General features: G+C 33.5%; 1 protein-coding gene across 18 annotated transcripts in view; it reads left to right on the top strand.

Annotated features, from left to right (window-relative positions):
• The window catches only part of msn (serine/threonine-protein kinase msn), a 179,161-nt gene that overhangs the window by 61,088 nt on the left and 97,891 nt on the right, over positions 1 to 20,182 (top strand). For all 18 annotated transcript variants that reach the window (XM_076372751.1, XM_076372753.1, XM_076372749.1 and 15 more), the window contains exons 4-7: positions 17,600 to 17,644; positions 17,733 to 18,015; positions 18,163 to 18,374; positions 18,462 to 18,690. In XM_076372751.1, the coding sequence (XP_076228866.1) occupies positions 17,600 to 17,644; positions 17,733 to 18,015; positions 18,163 to 18,374; positions 18,462 to 18,690 (769 nt within the window). The remainder of the gene's footprint in view (positions 1 to 17,599; positions 17,645 to 17,732; positions 18,016 to 18,162; positions 18,375 to 18,461; positions 18,691 to 20,182) is intronic.

The following is a 20,182-nucleotide window of genomic DNA, read 5'->3' as shown; positions in this document are numbered from 1 at the left end:
TACTTGTTTCTGAACGACGTTATCCGGGTTTTGATCAATGCCGTTTTCTCGTCAAATTATTGTATCCTACCTATGTTTCATCTAAGATAACCAAGCGATGCAAAAAATCTTGAATTTGTCTAGCCCGAAGTACAACACAGATCGGAACGCGGTTCAGTAACTTTTTTTACGACAGTTCGTGAAGTATATATTAGAACGTTATGTTTTGAACTGTGTCCGTTTTTATGGGGATGTATTAACACATTTGAATTGTGAATTCCAAGTTCACGCGTGTTTTCACGAATAATCAATTTTGGGTTTTCATCGATTAAATTAGTCACTTGTGTACTTGGACACTGTTGTTGTACGTTTATCTCGTGCACCGCCCTCAAGATTGAAATTTCCGCCATGAAACTTCACAATTCATCGACGATAGGTACGAATGTTTACAGAACCTTCACCAAATGCGGAACAAATGCATTTTGTTGTAAATGATGCACTATGGCCGAGTTGAAATTTGTACACCATGCAACCATCTTACATGCATCACATTACTATCCATTTTGAACGTTTACTAATAATAACTTCTCGATTGTCTGATCATTCAAAGACTAACGAGAATATCTTATATCTGTTTCACTTAGGCCCTAATATTGCTGTTAATATTAATCTGTTAACTGTAGAATTTCGTATGAAAAATCTCTCGTTTTGCGTACAATAAAATGAAACAATCAAGTCTGTACTCGTCAAATGCAGAACTAATGTTCCTAGGGTATATTTTAATGAAAAATCAAGGCAAAACAAAGAAGGATTACATGTTTATCTGAAAAAATAAAGAATTCATCGTTGAAAGAATTAGTATCATTTCAAGCTTTAAAATGACGTGCGCAGTCGCCAAATGTAGTTAATTGGTTAAAAACTTTGAAGAAGCGATAAGAAGAATAGATCGTTTATACGAACGGCGAAGCGGACAGAACTTACGCAGCAATCTAATGCGAGCAATAATAAAATATTATGTACATATCAAATAAATACTCAGATATATACGAATTGGACGATATTTGTCGTTAAGTTAAAAGTAAAAATGATGTGAACCTATTAAAGTTTATCCTTCATTATTTTAAAAAATTCACATTATTCTCCATTTCTTACTTTGTAAGTGGCATTGGACTTTTGTAGCACTTATAAAGTGTCCGTTCATCGTAATGAAGCTTGAAAAAAAAAACATTTCCATATACTTAATACAGTTCCATAAATTCGTATTATACTTTAAACAGCAATTGCCCAATCTATGACGATGTTTGTGTACCTTTTTTATTAGTTCCTCTTAAAACTTGATTTTTTTATTCTTTACTCTCGCGTAATTACTTAGTGATTTTATCAGCGAAGCAATGTTTAATTTCATTGAACTAATCGCTGATTTGGTATCTATCAGAACTTATTCTCGCACCTCAACACTCTTAAGAAATAAGTTCGATAACAAGTTGATTGCAAGCGTTATCGATACTGTGTTAAAAAGATGGGCTTTTTTCTATAATAATGAAATTTTTAACCAAAATAGATTAAAAATCGTTTTTTTTTGTTTTAATAAACTTCTGCAATAACTGTTTGCAATATCAGTTACTTATTTCAATATATAGTCTCTCGCGTAAATAATACAGTATTTAAACTTTGAAAATTCTGCACTGAAATAGCTCGTGAAAAATAGTTTTATTTTATTTCCCATACATCTTATTTCCGAAAATGTTCAGGCTATTTCTGATTACCCTCCCCATACATTTGTAAAATTCTGTTAACTCTCAATCTATTATCGCAAGATTATCGGATCGATTACTGATCTAATAGCGTGTCGTTATTAAATCTCTCGCTTTTTAAATCATTTTTGCAGTAAATCGTTAAAATGGAAGAAAATAAGATTATATTCTAAAAATAAGTTAATCGTTTGAAGTAGTAAATTATTAAGTTCTTATTACTAATTGTGAACGTTCGTATAATAACACATGTAATAACAAGGTTAAAATTGTATGATCCATATGTATTCACGTTGAGTTAGTATAACGCAATTATCGGGGGGGGGGGGGGGGGGGGGGGCACTTGTTCATTTGTTTATTTCCACATATGTATACTGTGCCCTCTGTTAGTTTTGTGTAGTTTAGGTCGGATGCTCGTGAAAAATGCCGATACGTGCTAAGTCTCCGTGAAAGTTCTCTCTCACAAATGTAATATAATCGTTCCAAGTTCCTAAATAAATGTATATTAAGTAAGCGTGTTCATATGGGTGATTACAATAATTCTATCAACAAGTTTGAAGCATAAAGTTTAATGTTTGAAGTTAGCAGTTGTCTAAAGAACTGGCTTGCGTTGTTGTAATTGCAGACATACTTGATAAAATTTTAAATTCTCAGAACCCAACATTAAAACTGTGAACATTTTTCGATTTTTCAAATTTTTTTTCAATTTAATAGACGTAATGTATCGTTTCGTTGAACTTTTCTCGTTATTTCTTACCACTTTCAAGATAATCTATGGAAAAGAAAAATCTTCAATTTTTTCAAAGGGTGGTTTTACCCTTTCAAAGTGAAATTCGGCACGAAAAGAAATTACAATTAAGCTTGACTTACTCTACTCACACACAAAATTTCATAATTTTTTTATTTTTCAAATTCGATACCTTTTTTTGTTAGTAGGAACACTTAGTTGTTTGACCTGCTTTATGTATAGATATATAATATTATATAGTTATATAATCTGATCTGTATAATTTTGTTGAAAATCGTGCCATGTTATCTTCTACTTGCTTTGCAAAGGGGAAATCGCATTTATTTCCTGGAATGATTCCAACAATTTTTTTTCAGTTTTCTTTACAGTTAATTCTTTGGCTAAAGAAACGCTCGTGAAGAGATTGTCTGTGGTGACCAGTGTACATTATGTTTCGCTACACATTGTTAACAACTATTCGTGTAATCCTCCTTCAAATAATGTAATAAAGAGATTAATCGGCTCTCGGACCATGGCACATTCAGATATCCTTTCTGTTGTAACGATTTTTTACGTTCAGAAGAGTAAACATCGTAAACGTTTCGACCGATCAAAATGACCGATCACGGTAGGTAGGCCACCCTATGCAAATTTCTCCAGAAAAAGAAAATGAAACGAGAAGTAAATATTGAAAAATAGCATGTATGCATATCCTAGGAAAATTCGTAAAAAGAAATTACGATATTATAACGTTTTGTGTGAGAAATTGTATGCAAAAATTTGGAACGATCAATTAGACCGGCCCGAGTACGTATAGTGTGAAAAGTGAACAGAAGACACGGAAACCTTTCAGGTTTAACGTTATCCATACGTTACAACTGCTTACTATAATAGAAGGTGCTCGAAATGGCCATTCTAAATTTTTACGCAAACTTGCAGTTATCGCATCAAAGAATTTCATAATCTTTCTAAAACTTCAGGTGTAGGTGAGACTGGAGTAAGTTGATCGGAGGCACGTTGATACAGTGAAGTTTTCTGAACACAGAGTATATATAGGGTAGATCGGGGCGAATCGGATAATTTCCTGTTTGATATCAGAGAACTAAAAGTATTCGTACGTTAATGATGAAAAACAAAAAAGAATTTTTTAATTTTCGGTACGTACTGGATTCTTATTTCAATCCAATTCATCGTGTGATCCGATTCTCCTCGATCTATCCTAGTTGGATCAAAGCAACATGACTGAAAGTCAGGTTCTATTTGTTTAATCTGAACGTAAATTCGTTAACGTGGCCTGTCGTTAGCAATTATTATTGTGACGTCTTTGTTTTTATGGTGAATACACTCCGAATTAATTTATATTGCGATGGAGTTACTTAATTATAAGAAAATCACGTTTTGTTGCTTTATTTATATGCTCCACATTTTGTTATGGAGATGTGTTTATATAATAGCGTCATTTGGGGCAAGTTAGTACAGTGTGTTAGTTTTACCGGGCTATTTTTAAACATATTATTTCATTTTGTTTTTACACAAATGGTACGAAATTATAAACAAAGGTTAATTAAAGTGATATATTTGAAGACATTTTAGAAGAAACTTATAATACTATACATATCGTTTAGTTTCTATAATATATTTTAGGAAAAATAATAGAATTAAGGAAGATAGAACATTGGAAACAGTGAAGGAAACAATGCAATGCTCAAGTGAACGTTATCTTATTTCTAAATGCGAGAAATTCTTGTGTTTTGTTACGTATCGCGCTGTACGAGGAATCACGTCGCACGAAAACAATAGTTGTCGGAATCCGCGTTATACGGGTGTCTGCTGTATTTCTTTTACTTATGTAATAATATAACATCATATTTTCTATAATAACTTCATTATAGACTCCATCAAATAAATGTTACGCCATTTTTTTCTTTATGTATTTTTTTTGAAATGTCATTTACAGTCTATACAGAGGAAATTTCAAAGCATAGTTCAACATGGTTTTCGTTAGATAAATAAATGGAACAAAAATTCAAATTTGAAAAATGTTTCCACCCACCCCAATCTTCCGTATATTAAATCGGTGAACCGTCGGTGGTACTGCATCCGCATCGATTTTGATGATTTTAAAATATGTTGTTGGGGGCATGATTTTGAAGAACTTTTTCCTTTATATGTTGTTTGCGAAAGACTAACTTCAGAGATAATCGCGAAAAAATTCTGTATTCATGAGCGCGTCTATGAGACGCAGCAAGGATACTTAGTTGCGCGGTCGCCACATCGGCCGTTGCCTTCTTGGATTTCACATGAGTACGCTGCTTTACAAAACTTCTGACTCGATTGTGACAGTTTCATACCTTGCCTTGTAGAATACAGAAATGAGTTCCCCTCAGATAATAATTATCAGTCATTTACTATATAATTGCCCAAATTTCATTTCAATATTAATTTAACTTTTGTTTTGAGAAGAGTACACGTAACCTGAGAAAATCGAGGGCTGATTGGTGCAAGCCGCCACCCAAGCGACGATCCTGTGGTTATACATGCAACTCTTTCACGGACGCGTTCATGAATACAGAATTCGATGTAGTGGTAGCGAACGTTTTCGCGATTATCCCGGAAACTAAAGCCTTCCGTAAGCAACATATAAACGAAAAAGTTGTTCAAAATCATGTCCCCGAGAACTCCATGTCCACAAGAAAATCATTAAAATCGGTGCAAGCGCAGTACATCGACAGGTTGACCATTAAATTGATTGTTAGTATTTTATACGTGCACGCAGTAGGTAATACTTCAGCAGTGCGAAAGTAAACAATCGCGTGTTATTGAAAGACAAAAAGAGCTATAACTTTAAAACACGGTTGAACAGGACACATATTCATATGAACTTGGTTAATTATATTGTATTCTCTGTCGATTCCTAGTGAGTCCCATATGTAACACAACTACATTGTATACGGTGTGTTACACGCAACTGAAACAAGTTACATGTTGTGTCGTGTGGAAGTAAAGGATGTGACGGTGCAATGTTTATATTAATACTGTAGATGCACAGTACTTAGAACTAAACTAGTCGAAAGCAACGCGTGTTCTCAGACAACGGTGTTTTCGTGTTGCTTGTCTGCCGTACACTGCCGGAACTTTCGCTACTCAAGATTTATGTAATTTAGTGGTGCAGTTACAATTTTCTTATTCGTGGAAAATAATGTTCTGTCACTGGACTGAAAAGCGATGCTGTGATGGGGTGCAGAGAGAGAGAGAGAGAGTTAACCTGAAATTTATGATCTAATGTCTGTTCATCGTCTCCTTTGTCTTCAAGCATCTCTCTGCTTGAGGTTCGAGTTCTTTGAAAAGTTTATGAGCTTTTGAAGGTGTAGAACGGTCACCAAAGGCTGTGACTGCATAGTTTCGCATCGTTTGAATAGGAATTTTATTATGCTGTTACACTATATTTTCCAAACAGTTAGAGATAGAAAAAACTTAGTTTAAAATGGACAAGATTAAATGATCTGAAATGAAGCATAACTTGGAAATAATTGTATGCATTTGTATTTGTTGTTATATTCGGAAAATGTAAAATACTCCTTCTTTCTATACGAAATTCAATAATTAACTAGATCAGTCGGTATAGTTTTTTAAGATGCATAGGAAGCTATTAGTATGTTTCCGCTCTAAATGTATTAGGTTAAACGTTTAGACGTGTCTTTCTCATTGATTTTAATGACCTTGAAATATATCGTCAAGGATGCCATTCTAAACAACTTTTTCCTATGCACACAGTGGTCGATTTCCTTTAGATTTCGAGTTATAAACAAAAATATGTATTAAATGTTTTCCTTCGCTTATTGAAGTTGTTTCAAATAATATATCGAAATTAGTTTCATTTAGGTAATAGAGATTGGTATTATTGGGACTACTTTGTTGGGGGTAGAAACACAGGAAGAGGAGTTGAGCCAATATTTCATAATTATCAATAATTCTGTCAGATTCGAAGAATTTTTACAATTATTTGATAGTATGCACGAGGCACTCCCACCTTCGAAAGAATTAGCCACACTAACACCAGTCTCTATTATTTAAGTGAATCGACCTGTTCTGTTACATGATGAGTCACCAGATTTGACACCATGCAACTTCATCCTGTGTTAAATTGCGTCACATTTTAACATTTTGCACAGTAAAAAAACGCAGTCAGTGCACTACCTCCACTAACTAATATTCATATAACGGAAAAGGACACTGGATATCACAGTCCATTACTTTCATGAGAACTTCAACAGTAATTTGCAAACAAATTATTCATTTTCGACCTGTGGTTCCCCCCATATTATTTTCCTCAACAATCAGTACATGATGTAACAATACAAAATTTTAACCCTTCTTTTCACGGTCAGGATAAATTTTGCGAGTGCTTGCTTACATCCTTTTCTGTTAAATGCAAAGCGTAGAATCAAGATATAGTTGTAACATAACCTTTCGAAACCCTGTACATTCGTATAACAACACAAGTAAAAAATAAAGTAATTTTAATATAAAAATGGATTTTTCGGGAGCCATATTATGGGGGACTAGTATACCGAAACATGTAGCTTAGAAAACTTTAACTATACAGTTTAAAATATCAATAATATAGCGAAAACATGTGTATCAGGAATAACACACAGGAATATAGAAAAACTAATAAATAACTACGTTTATTAATAATAAAATAAGCAATGTCTAAATATAAGTAATTAGATAATAGCAACACACATAACTTACTGCCACGAAGGCCAACGTTCGATTCTTTCCGGGCAAAGCCTCTCCTTCGGACATTTGCACTCAAAATTCATTCTCTTCCCCACAATCACTCTTCTCACTCGCACTCTCCACAAACTCTCAAACACAACCCTTTAAAACCGAACTGGAAATCTTGGGTCTGCGACGTTGTGCAGGCCACTTTCCCTCGACGTTAGAAGCTTTCCTCTTTTATTGCCCTTCGCTCACGCTCATTCTTGCATTCACGCTCCTTAAAAACATCCTAAGCTATGCTAAAAATCCTAAATACTACAATAATCAAGTAAAGTAATTTACGAAAAATAGATTTTGCAAACGTTTTATGGAATACATTTTAATACATGACTCTTTGATTTACATAATTTCCAAGAAATACTTCTTTCTCGGGATGACATAAAACTGCCGGTTTTCAAGTTCTGTTAATAATCCTCTTTATTAACGAATTAATAGAATGCATTATCTAGTGTATATTTGTAGCATTATCTAGTATATATAAAACATACTGTGATCAGATACTACGTAGATATATTACATACTGTGAACCACTAGATGCCTTTGTGATTACATAGAAAATCATGATGGGGCTACATTACCGTCTTTTCCTCTACAGATAGAGGAGCTGCTAGAAAATCGATACAACCTTTCAGGCTCGCTGAATTACGTGTACATTATATATACACATATATAACATATGCCTAGACGGTCTCATCAATGTGAGTGTATGTTATGATACGAAAATATCTACCCATGAGCTATAGGCATCCGATTTTCATCGTTCCATTTATACTGTTGTATTTTCACATGATTAGTTTCAAAAATTAACTGACTTTTTGAAATTCGATGATAGATTGACACGGGTTGATGGAGTAATTTAACACTTTCTTGATCGGCAATTTTACGCAGAAACTATCCCATGTCACCGGTTATTATTTCGTAATTAAATATGAAAATGAGATAATATAAATAAACTTTAATATACCTTATTTATACATAATGAATTGAAATGAAATTTTGGACGTATCTGTTAAATAACTTTGAATATTTTGCTTTCGCAGTGTTCTATATTGCTCTGCATTTCAAAACTTGAAATGGCCAATGCAAATGCCAGCACGGATTAACTTATCGATACTCATTATTGAGTATTTATTTTTTTTTGTAACATATGGAATGTTGCAGCCTTTGCTTCCTATATTATATAGACGGCTAATAATAATTGGCGTAAACAGAAATCGAATAATAATCGATGCAATTATGAAATACAGACGTGGGCTCCGTCTCTTCTCCAGAAACACTAGCCCTTCTAACAAGGGAACCTTTCCAACCAGCACACGCCGGTTTGAAAATATATTTTTTACAATATCTCTGAAACTAGGAGGCGTAGTTTTGAGGCCCTTCCTCATGTCATTTCCAAGTTAATTTTCTTTCTGCTATTGAAGTTTCACTATCCTTTCGACTCATTTTTATAATTATCGAGAAAATATTGTCTCGTCAACGTAATGTTGCCTACTCATGAACAATCTATCGTTTCCCTCATTGTAGGAATCAAAACAAAGGTATATTGATAAATATTTTGGTTTGTGTATGCTTAGAATACATTTACTTTGAATGATTTTTATATTATTTCGGAAGGTTAGTCTTGAAATAAAATTTATATCAATTGAAAGCTTTTTAAATTCATTATCTTGCCCCATCAATAAAATTTTTGTTACGATTTGTTAAACATAAAAATAATCATTTACAGTTGAAGGTGAGGAGGGTACGAATACTTTTGTGATTTAATGTATGCGCTATCTTTAGTTTCTCGAAGGGAACTTAGAATTTCTGAATACATCAAATAGTACATAAATGTCACAGCACAAGGAGACGGAATCTGTTATTAAATAAGCCTGTTATCATTAACTTTCCGAGTAAATAGAAGAAAGAGACAAATTTAAGTAAAGGGATCCGTAAACACGTTTTTTTAGAAATCACATTTTCTGAAACTGCTGCCTCGATATCTTAAGTTTTAGTTGACTTATTAATGTTCCTCTGCACATGTTTTTCTGTAGCCTACTCAGTTTTTCAAACCCGTTAATGGTTTCTTATTTATTCAGCATGTTAAAGACGAAAAAATTATGAGAAAATGGATATTCAAGGTTTGTAGTGCCGCCATTGTTTTAATTGGCAAGATATTTGTTTTCCTAGTTCAGACCGTAAAGCATATCTTATATAAAACAAGATGCTTTTTAGTTATTTTGTTTCAAATTAGAAGAAAACCGGGAATCATGGCAACAGTCAATATACTTTTTTGAAAGGCACTTTATAAAACATAATGTAATTCATTTAATTCTGATTATTTTTAATTAAAAAGAAAATAATTTACGTACGTGAGTACATATGGATGGATATACGTGTAAAAACTCGTGGACAGTTTTAATAGCTTTTCTTTCAAAAAATCTTAAAAATTGCTTAAAAATAGCATTCAAAACCAAAATATTCGTCTTAACTACTTCTGAATGATTGGTTGCCAAAAGTTTTATTTAAAATCCTATGTAATGTAGGGGACACTTTAGTCGCGATATTGTCCATTGACTGCCACGAGAATCACGAAGGTTTTATATATCTCTGATTCCATTGTAGCAAAAGTAAATAGAAACAGTTATTAATTCTTTGGTATCACAAGTAACTTGTATTACATTATTATCTAGTACTTACATTTTACTTAGTTTCCAAGTAATTTGGAAGTGCCGTCCAGGTGATAGGTGGCCACAGTGGCGGTTAACGTATTGAGATTTAGTTTATAGAAATCAGTACATACAATTTTCCAATCGTTTCCTTGTCTTAATGATTTTCCTTTGCCTTATAGTCTATTATTTTCCTTTTATCGTCTTTCTGAAGTGCATTCTTCACTCTGGCCATTTTAATAGTTCGCTATTAAAAACCAAACAGTTTGTGTCCCTTTAGTTACATAATTTTAAAATAGAAGAATGTGTTTTATTCTATATCTCATATTATACATCTTTGAGACTGGTGCTTGGGAAAAATCACGTAAATTTAATGCGTCACTCAAGTACTACTCTAGTAATTGATATAAAGTAAATCGATGATAACAACTTTATATAGTGGTGTGCACGCTTCTTTGGATTTGACCTCTTTCAATCCTTTGCGATAGAAGGTTCAATAAACAATATTTATAAATTGCTACAGCTTATACAGATCGTGTATTGATCGATAAAGAAGTTGCATAAATATTGCAAACTGTGTGGATCAGTTCTTTCTATAATTATTGTTCTTACGTCGAAGATAGAATACATGGTCGTAATTGTAATATGACAATATGGATAGTATATGTAACATGTATGAACAATATCTATAAAATTACGAATAATATGCAATTATTAAGGAATAAAATTATTATTGGTTATTTTGTACTCTTCATATATACAAATCATATAAATCACGGCAGAATTATCTACAAGAGCAGATAATACCGATTGTAAGAGTATATCCTACATTGCAATAACACTTTCTGATTACTAAAAACCAAACTAAAATTATGCTAGGTTTTAACGGTTATTAGTTGAGCAATGCCAGAACATAGAAAACGTATTCTGAAATATAGTTTATTACAATAATTGCTAATATTAGATAATAAAGAATTCTATCACTGAGTACTCACCGTTTTCAAATGGTATGTATACAGGGTGAATCACGAATCGCGATCAGTAGAAATTACTCTGTTATTAGCAGTTCGATCGAAAATGTTTTTATCAGCTTTTGCATGGTTTCAAGAGAGCTTTAACGTGATTATAAAAAATTATTAACTCTTTTTTTTATGCCTTTTCAAGGTCACCTTGAATTTTTTGCAAATAAACATATAATTTTTTACGACTATCTGTTAGAGGATGTCAAGATGAATTCGGTAAATATCGGAACATAACTTTTTTTTCATCTGGGCCGAGAAAAAATTAAAAACTTTTGTATTGCAAGGAGTATCTACGCCGTTGTACGCGTTCCAATGTTGTTGACAAATCGAAATTTACCAACCTTAATTGTAGCGATGTTCAAAATGGTGTTCACGAGCTGCAATGCACTCGCATAGACGGTGAATGAAAGATTGTTTAGCATTTTTTATGGTCTCTACATTGATGGCTGAGCATGCATCCGCAATTGTTCGTCGCATATCTTCCGGTGTTGTTGGAGCATCTGCATAAACTTTTTCTTTTAATGTACCCCATAAAAAGTAATCTGATGGGGTAAGATCGGGTGAACGAGCTGGCCAATTAACTATACCAGCACGGCCGATCCAACGCCCAGGAAATTTTCTGTCAAGTACTTGACGGACTACCATAGTGTAATGTACGGGGCAACTATCATGTTGATACCACATCTGAGTACGATGCATTATCGGCACTTCATGAAAAAGAAATTGAAGCTCATTTTTAAGAAATGCAGCTTATCTTTGACCATTTAGGGTACCATTGATAAAATAAGGACCAATTATCCAGTTCCCGATTATATCACACCATACATTAACACTCCATGGTCGTTGACGTCCCACTTGTCGTAACCAATGAGGATTTTTTACCGACCAGTAATACAAATTTCTGCAGTTTACTAGACCATGATTTATAAACGTCGATTCGCTCGCAAAGAGTACTTTATCGAAAAATGAAGCTTCAGTCTAAAGTTGTTGTAATGTCCACTGACAAAGCATTACACGATCATGAAAATCATTTCCATGATGTGCTCGATGTACTGATACATGATAAGGATAGAAACGGTGACGATGGAGAATACGCAAGACACTTGACTGAAATATGATACACTCGTGCACTATTTGACGGGAACTAATCTGTGGATTACTTGCTACTGCAGATAAAACAATACATTCACTTGCATTATTCATTTTAGATTTTGGATAACTTTTCTTTCGTGGAAGTAAACTACCAGTCTCCTGAAGTGTTTTCAATATGAGTTCAAAATCGTTCGGGAAATCGTTGAGCATATAACTGTTGCGCTAACACTGAATTACACCCGCACTGCCCGTAGATCAAAATCATCTCCAACTTTTCGTCGATACTGTAACTCATCATTAGAACGCACATTAGTACGCTCACGAATACAGCAAAGACTACTAACGACATACTTGTTCACATACCATTTAGATGTGTTCCAATGTACAGAATGAAATGTTTACAAACAACAGGCAAAAGGTCAGAACAAATTTCGATTTGTCAACGACATTGGAACGCGTACAATGGCGTAGCATATGATACTCCTTGTAATACAAAGTTTTTTAATTTTTTCTCGACCCAAATGAAAAAAAGGTTGTGCTTCGATATTTATCGAATTCGTCTTGACATCCTCTAACAGATAACCGTAAAAAATTATATGTTTGTTTGCAAAAAATTCAAGGTGACCTTGAAAAGACAAAAAAAAAAAGAGTTGACAAATAATTTTTTATAGTCCCGTTAAAGCTCTCTTGAAACCATGCAAAAACTGATAACATTTTCGATCGGACTGCTAATAAGAGAGTCATCTTTACTGATCACGATTCATGATTCAGCCTGTATATTTCGTTTCGAACAAGAATATATAGCTAAGATGAAATGACTTGCCCGAAATAAAGGCGTTTATAGCAGTTTGATTGGAAATTGGGATGACGAGGCGACCAACAATATTTTCTTATTGGGCCGAAAATTCAAGGAGCATACCCTGGTTTTCAAAAATGTTTTCGCGAAATAGATTCCAGCTTATTTATCAATGTTTTCACTTAGTCGATAATAAAGGATGTTTCCCACCAGGCTATGAAAAGTACGACCCATGTGTAAACTTTATGCCAATAGTTGAACACGCGAATAGAGTATTCAAATTGTACTACAAATCGCATAAGGAATTATCTATCGATGAATCCTTGGTAGGAACTTTATGCCATTCGAGCATCATGCAATATATGCCGAATAAAAAACACTACCGATGGGGTATAAAATTTTGGATGCTTTGCGACGCAGTATCCCAATATTGTTTAAGTTTTTCCTGTTATAAGGGTGCTAAAGGAAAAACTGATAATCCTAAGTCACGACAACATGGACTTGGATACAATGTCGTTATAAGTTTATTACAGCAAAGTCAGTATTTAAATAAAGGGCATTATGTATTTGTCGATAATTATTTTAGTAGTATAGATTTGGCCACATATTTACACTGTAAAAATACTTAACGGGATGTACTTAACGGGAACAATTAGACGTAATAGAAAAGGCGTACCTGGCGATATAATAACACCTAAAACTAATGAAACGAAATATGCTCGAGATGGAGAAATACTTTTGTGTGGATACCGCGAAAATAAGTCTGTAAAAAAACCTGTATTGTTAATTTCGACGCATGCTTTAGATGACAATACCATTGTAATTAAAAAATGAAATGGAAACGAAAGAAGTGGAGTAAAACCATGCATCGTTGACTGTTATAATCGTTATATGGGGGGAGTTGACGAATCGGACAAAATGTTACACGTCTATCTGGATGAATGCCGCACGGTAAAATATTGGAAAAAAGTTACGTTTCACATCATTGCCCATATGATATTAAATGCATATCTATTTTATAAGTTACCAAAAAGAAGTCAATGACTCGATTGGAATTTACATCAGGTATTATATCTGAAATAGAGCATGAATGGATGCAAGTCAAAAAACAACATATGATAAGTGATGATGACATAATATTTGGCTTAATGAAACTACCAGGTCGAATTTAATTTGTGTGCAGTGCAAAAAAGGGCTTCATCCATTATGTCTTCATAAACATGTCTGTTTTAAAAATAACGAATGTCATGATCCTGTAAAACCATGACTATAATTTCAATGTCTTTGTGTGTTTACACTTTTGTGTTTTCATTTAATATATCATTGTTCATTTTTTTTTTATTTATCACCTTAAAAGCATAAAAAGATATAAAGAAGCAAGGGCAATGGGTGAACTAAATAAAAGACTTACTTTTAAACATCACAATGAACATTAGTAATCTTGTTTTATATCTATTATAAATAAAATATTATATTATGTTTTTTTATATTTTCAAAAATGGTGGTAACATATTTGTACTATGCAGAGATATATGTAAATAAAAGTAAATTCAATAAAAACAGCTTATTTATACAGGTACTTTACAATTATTTGAAAAAAAAGAAATAGTAATTACGAGAGTAAACTCTGACATAACTCGCCACCAAACGTGACCAAACATCGCGACACAGTTCACCACAGTACGCGCACAGCGCGATCGCGCTGCATGGCGCTAAAACGGTTAGAATATATTGAATCTTTTGGATAATTATATTATTTTTTATTTTAAAAGAAAAGTCTAACAATAAGTTACATTAGTCCATTAGATTGTTTGCAATTTCTTCGTTTCTTGGATGGTAGTACAGTATAACCTAATGATTCAAATGAAATGAAATTTTGAGGGGCAGGGAGGTAAAGGGAAAGACTCTAAATACAAAACGTTAGTTTGGAATAAGTATTTGTTTTTGAAATGTCAATAAAAAATCTTTCGAAATCGTACTTTGAATTCTGCCGATATAGATTATATTAATCGAATGTTTTTTTTCTCTGTGGTAGTCGTAATCTATGAGCTGATAAGAAAACAGGGATATCCGTCTTACTCTCTATAGAGTGCCTCGCGTAAAATTGGTCATTGTAAATTTAGTCGACTAAGAGATATTTTGTCTGAAATATTTCACTGATTTAGACTGGAATGATTATTGACAGTCATAAAGTAAAGGTATGGCATGCAGTAGAAGTGTGCAGCTGTCTGAAATTTCAGGTTTGGGTTGGATTGAAAACAGCCTAAAGTTTACTTAAATTTTTTAATCATACACGAAACACTCAATCAATGAGACAGTCGCTGCAATTGCCTATGACATTTTACCATTTGGAAACGAGCTTTTGCATGCTCCTTTCATAAAAATCCCTTGATTTTTTATTAAAGTACTTTTGTATTCCGTTTCTGACATTTTCGTAATTGGACAACTTTTTACTGCCTAAAAAATGCTGTAAAGATCTGAATAAATAAAAATCGGGTGTGGCTAAGACGACCTTGCTGTTAACCAAAATAGGATCCTTGTTTGCAATTAAACTGCTTAAACGTATTAATTGTTCTCAATAAAGGCTGGCAGTAACAGTATTTCTGGGCTTTAAAGGTTAAAAACGAATAACTTCCTATAAATTCGACTATACACACAACCACACTTTATTCGCATAAATATTCGGTTTTGGAGTTGCCATCGGTGTACCACTTGGAGGTAATCATTATAATTTCCGCTTTAAACTATGATACGGAATCCATTTGTCGTCCCTTGTAACTCAATGACCCAAAAAGAGCTTTGCTTTGGACCTAAAGAGTAACGGATTGCATACAGCAACTTTCGTTGCATGATTGTCTGCTCTAAGAACATGCGGGGCCCATTCTCCGTATCACCATATCCTTCCAATTTTGTGAAGGTGTTTTTGAACTGTAGACCACAATACATCAATCATTTTTGCAATCTCTCCAATTTTTAAACTTGCATCTTTTTCAACCGCAGCCATTAATTCGTTGCCATGCATGCCCAGATGTTTTTGTTCCAAAATTACCAGTGACGTTTTACACGCATCGATAGCCTTGTTGCATTACATACGGTAGATTACTTTGAAATATACCACTTTATATAAAATTATTAATAAACAATATTAATGTACATATCTATCTAAAGTAGGTAAAAACAAAATTCTTCGTGCAAGACTTTGTCTCAAATCTTTGAATTAATTTCCAGCGCAAGATGTTAAGAAGAGATCAACTCTTTGATCTAGCATTGTTTTATAGACGAAAGTCCCCGTTCAAAAATATTGAGTCATTGTTGACATTTCCGGATACTTAGGACTTCAGGATAAACATTATTAATATCGATTGTTGCAACGGTAGCATAGTTTCCTTTACGAAATTTATAAAGCGTACAATGTCGAATATCCTCTTTCATCACTTTATCGGAACTCGTTCTCGTTAAATGATGATGAATCCTCCAGAAAAAAATTGAGTAACTTATATGGGCAGCGTTTGAGGTTATTGTAGCACTAATAGATTATCAATATGATTCACACGAAGTTTGTAGCATGGATGCAACGACAAACGTCAAGTCGTACGACATTACTTATAGATACCCTTAATATGTGTAAATAACGGCACATCCCTAGCATGCGCCTCTGCCCGTGCCGTAAAAAGTTAGTCTTACTCTCTTTCCCATACTCGACATGAGAAACTGAGTTGCCATTATTATATAAAATCGTCAAAATTCCTTGGGACCTGTAATCAATCGAAACTAAAGTATAAACATTCCTTAAGCCTTGAGCAACTGAAGTTACAGTAACCGATATCATGTACTTACAACTACTATAGTTCTACCACTTACACTATTTACAACTACTTACTAGGTGCAACAAGGACCATCGTTTAGTTATGTCTGTATAAGCGAAATTTAATGTGTTTTATCTGTAATCGAACTTTTTGGAACTTCTCAGGATTGAGAACGTTCTGTTGTTGGGTATTGCTAGGCGGGTGAAAATTTAGACAGGAAAATTTAGGCTTAAGTAGTGCTGGAAAGCTGTCAAATAGAACCTTTTTACTTCGACGTTGTCACCGCGAAGGCTACAGAACTAGTGCCCTGAGAAGGACCACCCTTGTCAATGTGGCTCTCGTTCTGTTTATTGCATCTCGAGACTCGGGAACACTTTCCAGTAAGAAGCCACCGATTAACGAAACGTTGACGACCAGCGTTCGACTTTCCCTTCGTTTAGATTTTTTTATATGTAGTCAAAGCTATCGTGAATAGTATGGCCCTTTGCTATATAAGCCAATGCCGGGAGTCGCCAGTAAAAGTAATTTAAAAGTCGCCATTGGGAGAAGAGACCCAAAAAATTGAATAAACATCGCTTACAGTGTTTCGCGGCGCGATATTCGAAAAACTTTTCTCAACAGCATTTGTGCACATCACTTGCGTAGCAAATATACAGTAAAACGTCTGTCTCATTTTTTTTCTCCACTACATATCAAAAGTTTTTTTACTAACATCAGAAATTATTAATTACCCGATATTAAAATTCTATATTTATATTCTATATTTATATAGAATTTGTTGTTCTCCTTCTCTCAGTCATCTCCTCTCAAAATTTTATTTCATTATGATGGTTGGATCATACCGTATTATAATCTGCTTCTTACCAATTCAAGGTTATCAATTGTAAAAACATTTCAAATTAAAAGTATTTGAAATATAATACTAGTAACTGATATAGAAATCTTGTACTAAATTATAAATCATTTTGTTTATAACAATGTTGTTTATTTCAGGACGAGGAAGAAGAAATCAAATTAGAAATAAATGTATTAAAACGGGTAAGTACAAGCAGTTGAGATGATTGTTAAAGAAAAAAATTGTATGTTTCGAAAGGTAAACTAAAATTGGTTGTTGTTGGAATTTCAGTATTCAAATCATCGAAACATAGCAACATATTACGGTGCCTTCGTAAAGAAGTCGTCACCTGGCAAAGATGATCAGTTATGGTTGGTTATGGAATATTGCGGAGCTGGCTCCGTCACAGATCTTGTGAAATCTACAAAGGGCCAGAGTTTGAAAGAAGAATGGATTGCCTATATATCTCGGGAGATTTTAAGAGGACTTAGTTATCTTCACAGCAATAAAGTTATTCACAGGGACATCAAAGGGCAAAATGTTCTGTTGACTGACAATGCTGAAGTCAAGCTAGGTGCGTTATTCTTTCCATCGTGAATTAATTAATCGGTCAATACTAATATCTCATTTAGAAGTATAACTCTTTTACGAGAAGATTTTTAATTAAGGAGCGATTCGGTTAATTATATCGTTAATTATTCGCTTGTTCCTTGTATTGTAGTTGATTTCGGCGTCAGTGCACAGCTAGACAGAACAATAGGTAGAAGAAACACGTTCATCGGAACACCATATTGGATGGCACCTGAAGTAATAGCCTGCGATGAGAATCCAGATGCTACATACGACAATCGAAGTGATCTTTGGTCACTCGGAATTACAGCTTTAGAAATGGCTGAATCACAACCTCCGCTCTGTGACCTCCATCCAATGCGAGTAAGTATGCGAACATTCCTTCTTTGTTGTATTACATAGCACCAAGGGAAATGATAACATTTAACTTTCTTTTAATACATCCAATAGGCATTGTTTCTAATACCACGTAACCCTCCACCAAGACTGAAATCGAAGAAGTGGTCGAAAAAATTTCATGGTTTTATCGAAACGGTGTTAGTAAAAGATTATCATCAGCGGCCATATACGGAACAGCTTCTTAAACATCCTTTTATTCGGGACCAACCGACTGAAAGACAAGTCAGGATACAACTCAAAGACCATATCGACCGTTGCAAAAAACGTAAACAGGAAAAAGGTATGGAAATTAGCGAGATACGTAGAGTCGGACAAGTGACTAACCCTTCCAATGACTAGTGATTTTAACTGTAAAATATTAACGTGATTGCTTTGCTCAAAAGCAGTAACATGGTGTTGTGTATGACACCAATTAATGAATTGATTTTCGCAAAAAATTTTAATACGTTTATATGCATATAAGATTTTAAAATGTGTTCATTTGTCTTAATAGTTGTACATTAATATATATATATATATAAATTGTATTATCAACTTTTTACTTCTCCAGAAGATAAAGTAAATCAGAAGTTTATCCAGATTTTATTATGCGCGTAAATTTCAATTGAACGGTGGTTACAAGTGACTTCATGTTACTGTTCTAGAGTTAAATGTTTATACATATAGGCAACCTTTCAATAACACAGTACGTACGTGATCTTTCGGATAACGGTCTTTACAATAACGTGACAAAAACTCAATTTTTCCGATATTGTTGTAAAAAAAACACAAAACATAAATTCTAAAGTTTGTGTTATAAGTAAGTCATGTTTAAAAGACATGGCTTGTATTTCAAATCATAGTGCTGTAACCAGAACATTTGGATGTATTATACAAGGTGTGTTAGGAGAACGTATCAAACAAGTGGGAGGCGATTTATTATCAAAAATAAAAAAAAGAATTGAGAATTTTCAAAGAAAAATTAATTTTGAGAGAAAATCGAGTTTGAAAAATCACTATGTACGCATACAGTTGTGACACAAATTTCCGTGTGACGTATAACGCCTATTCAGTTGATAAACAATAAATTGATATTGTATATGATATTTAGCAATGTTAGTTATTAAGTGCAAGAAAAATGAAAAGATATTTTATCAACAATATTTAATGATCAGTCACAAATGTGCATTTCAAGGAACGTTTTATATTTGTTTGTTCCACTCCAATTAGGAACATGCTGATTAGAGTGGAATTTTTTACGGTAATGATGAGTTTATTTAAATATTGTTGAAAGTATTTTCCTGTTGTTTTTTGAATTTAGTAACCCTTAAATATCGTGTAAACACGTTTACGCATTCCTGCATTGACAAGATATTTGGTTACGCGAGTCGATTTATGCGGTAAATCATAGTACTATTTACACGTATTTTTTATACGCAATATTAATTTGCACGATTTGAATTTATGCAGCCAAGAAATATATTTTCCTAAAATTTATAGAAGTAACAATAACAGTATCACTGATAAAAAAAGCTCAGCATGTTTGTTTTCTAACAGTTTTCTAACTACAATGCCGTGTAGTTTCTTTTGTACTAACAGTCTATTTACGCAATTTTCATTCACGTAAAACGAATCCACATGGAACGAATACTTCGCGTAAATGAAGGAACAGATGTAGATATTGTTTATAAAAAAATAGACGTTGTGCGTCACACAGAAAATTGTATCTTAGTCATAATTGCATATCTATATAGCAAATTTTTAAATTCGATTTTTTCGGAAATGAAACATTG

The sequence above is a fragment of the Nomia melanderi genome, chromosome 12 (genome assembly GCF_051020985.1).
Source record: "Nomia melanderi isolate GNS246 chromosome 12, iyNomMela1, whole genome shotgun sequence".
NCBI classification, from domain to species: Eukaryota; Metazoa; Arthropoda; class Insecta; order Hymenoptera; family Halictidae; genus Nomia; species Nomia melanderi.
Note: the sequence above shows the minus strand (reverse complement) of the source record. Positions and strands in the feature narration are given on the sequence as shown.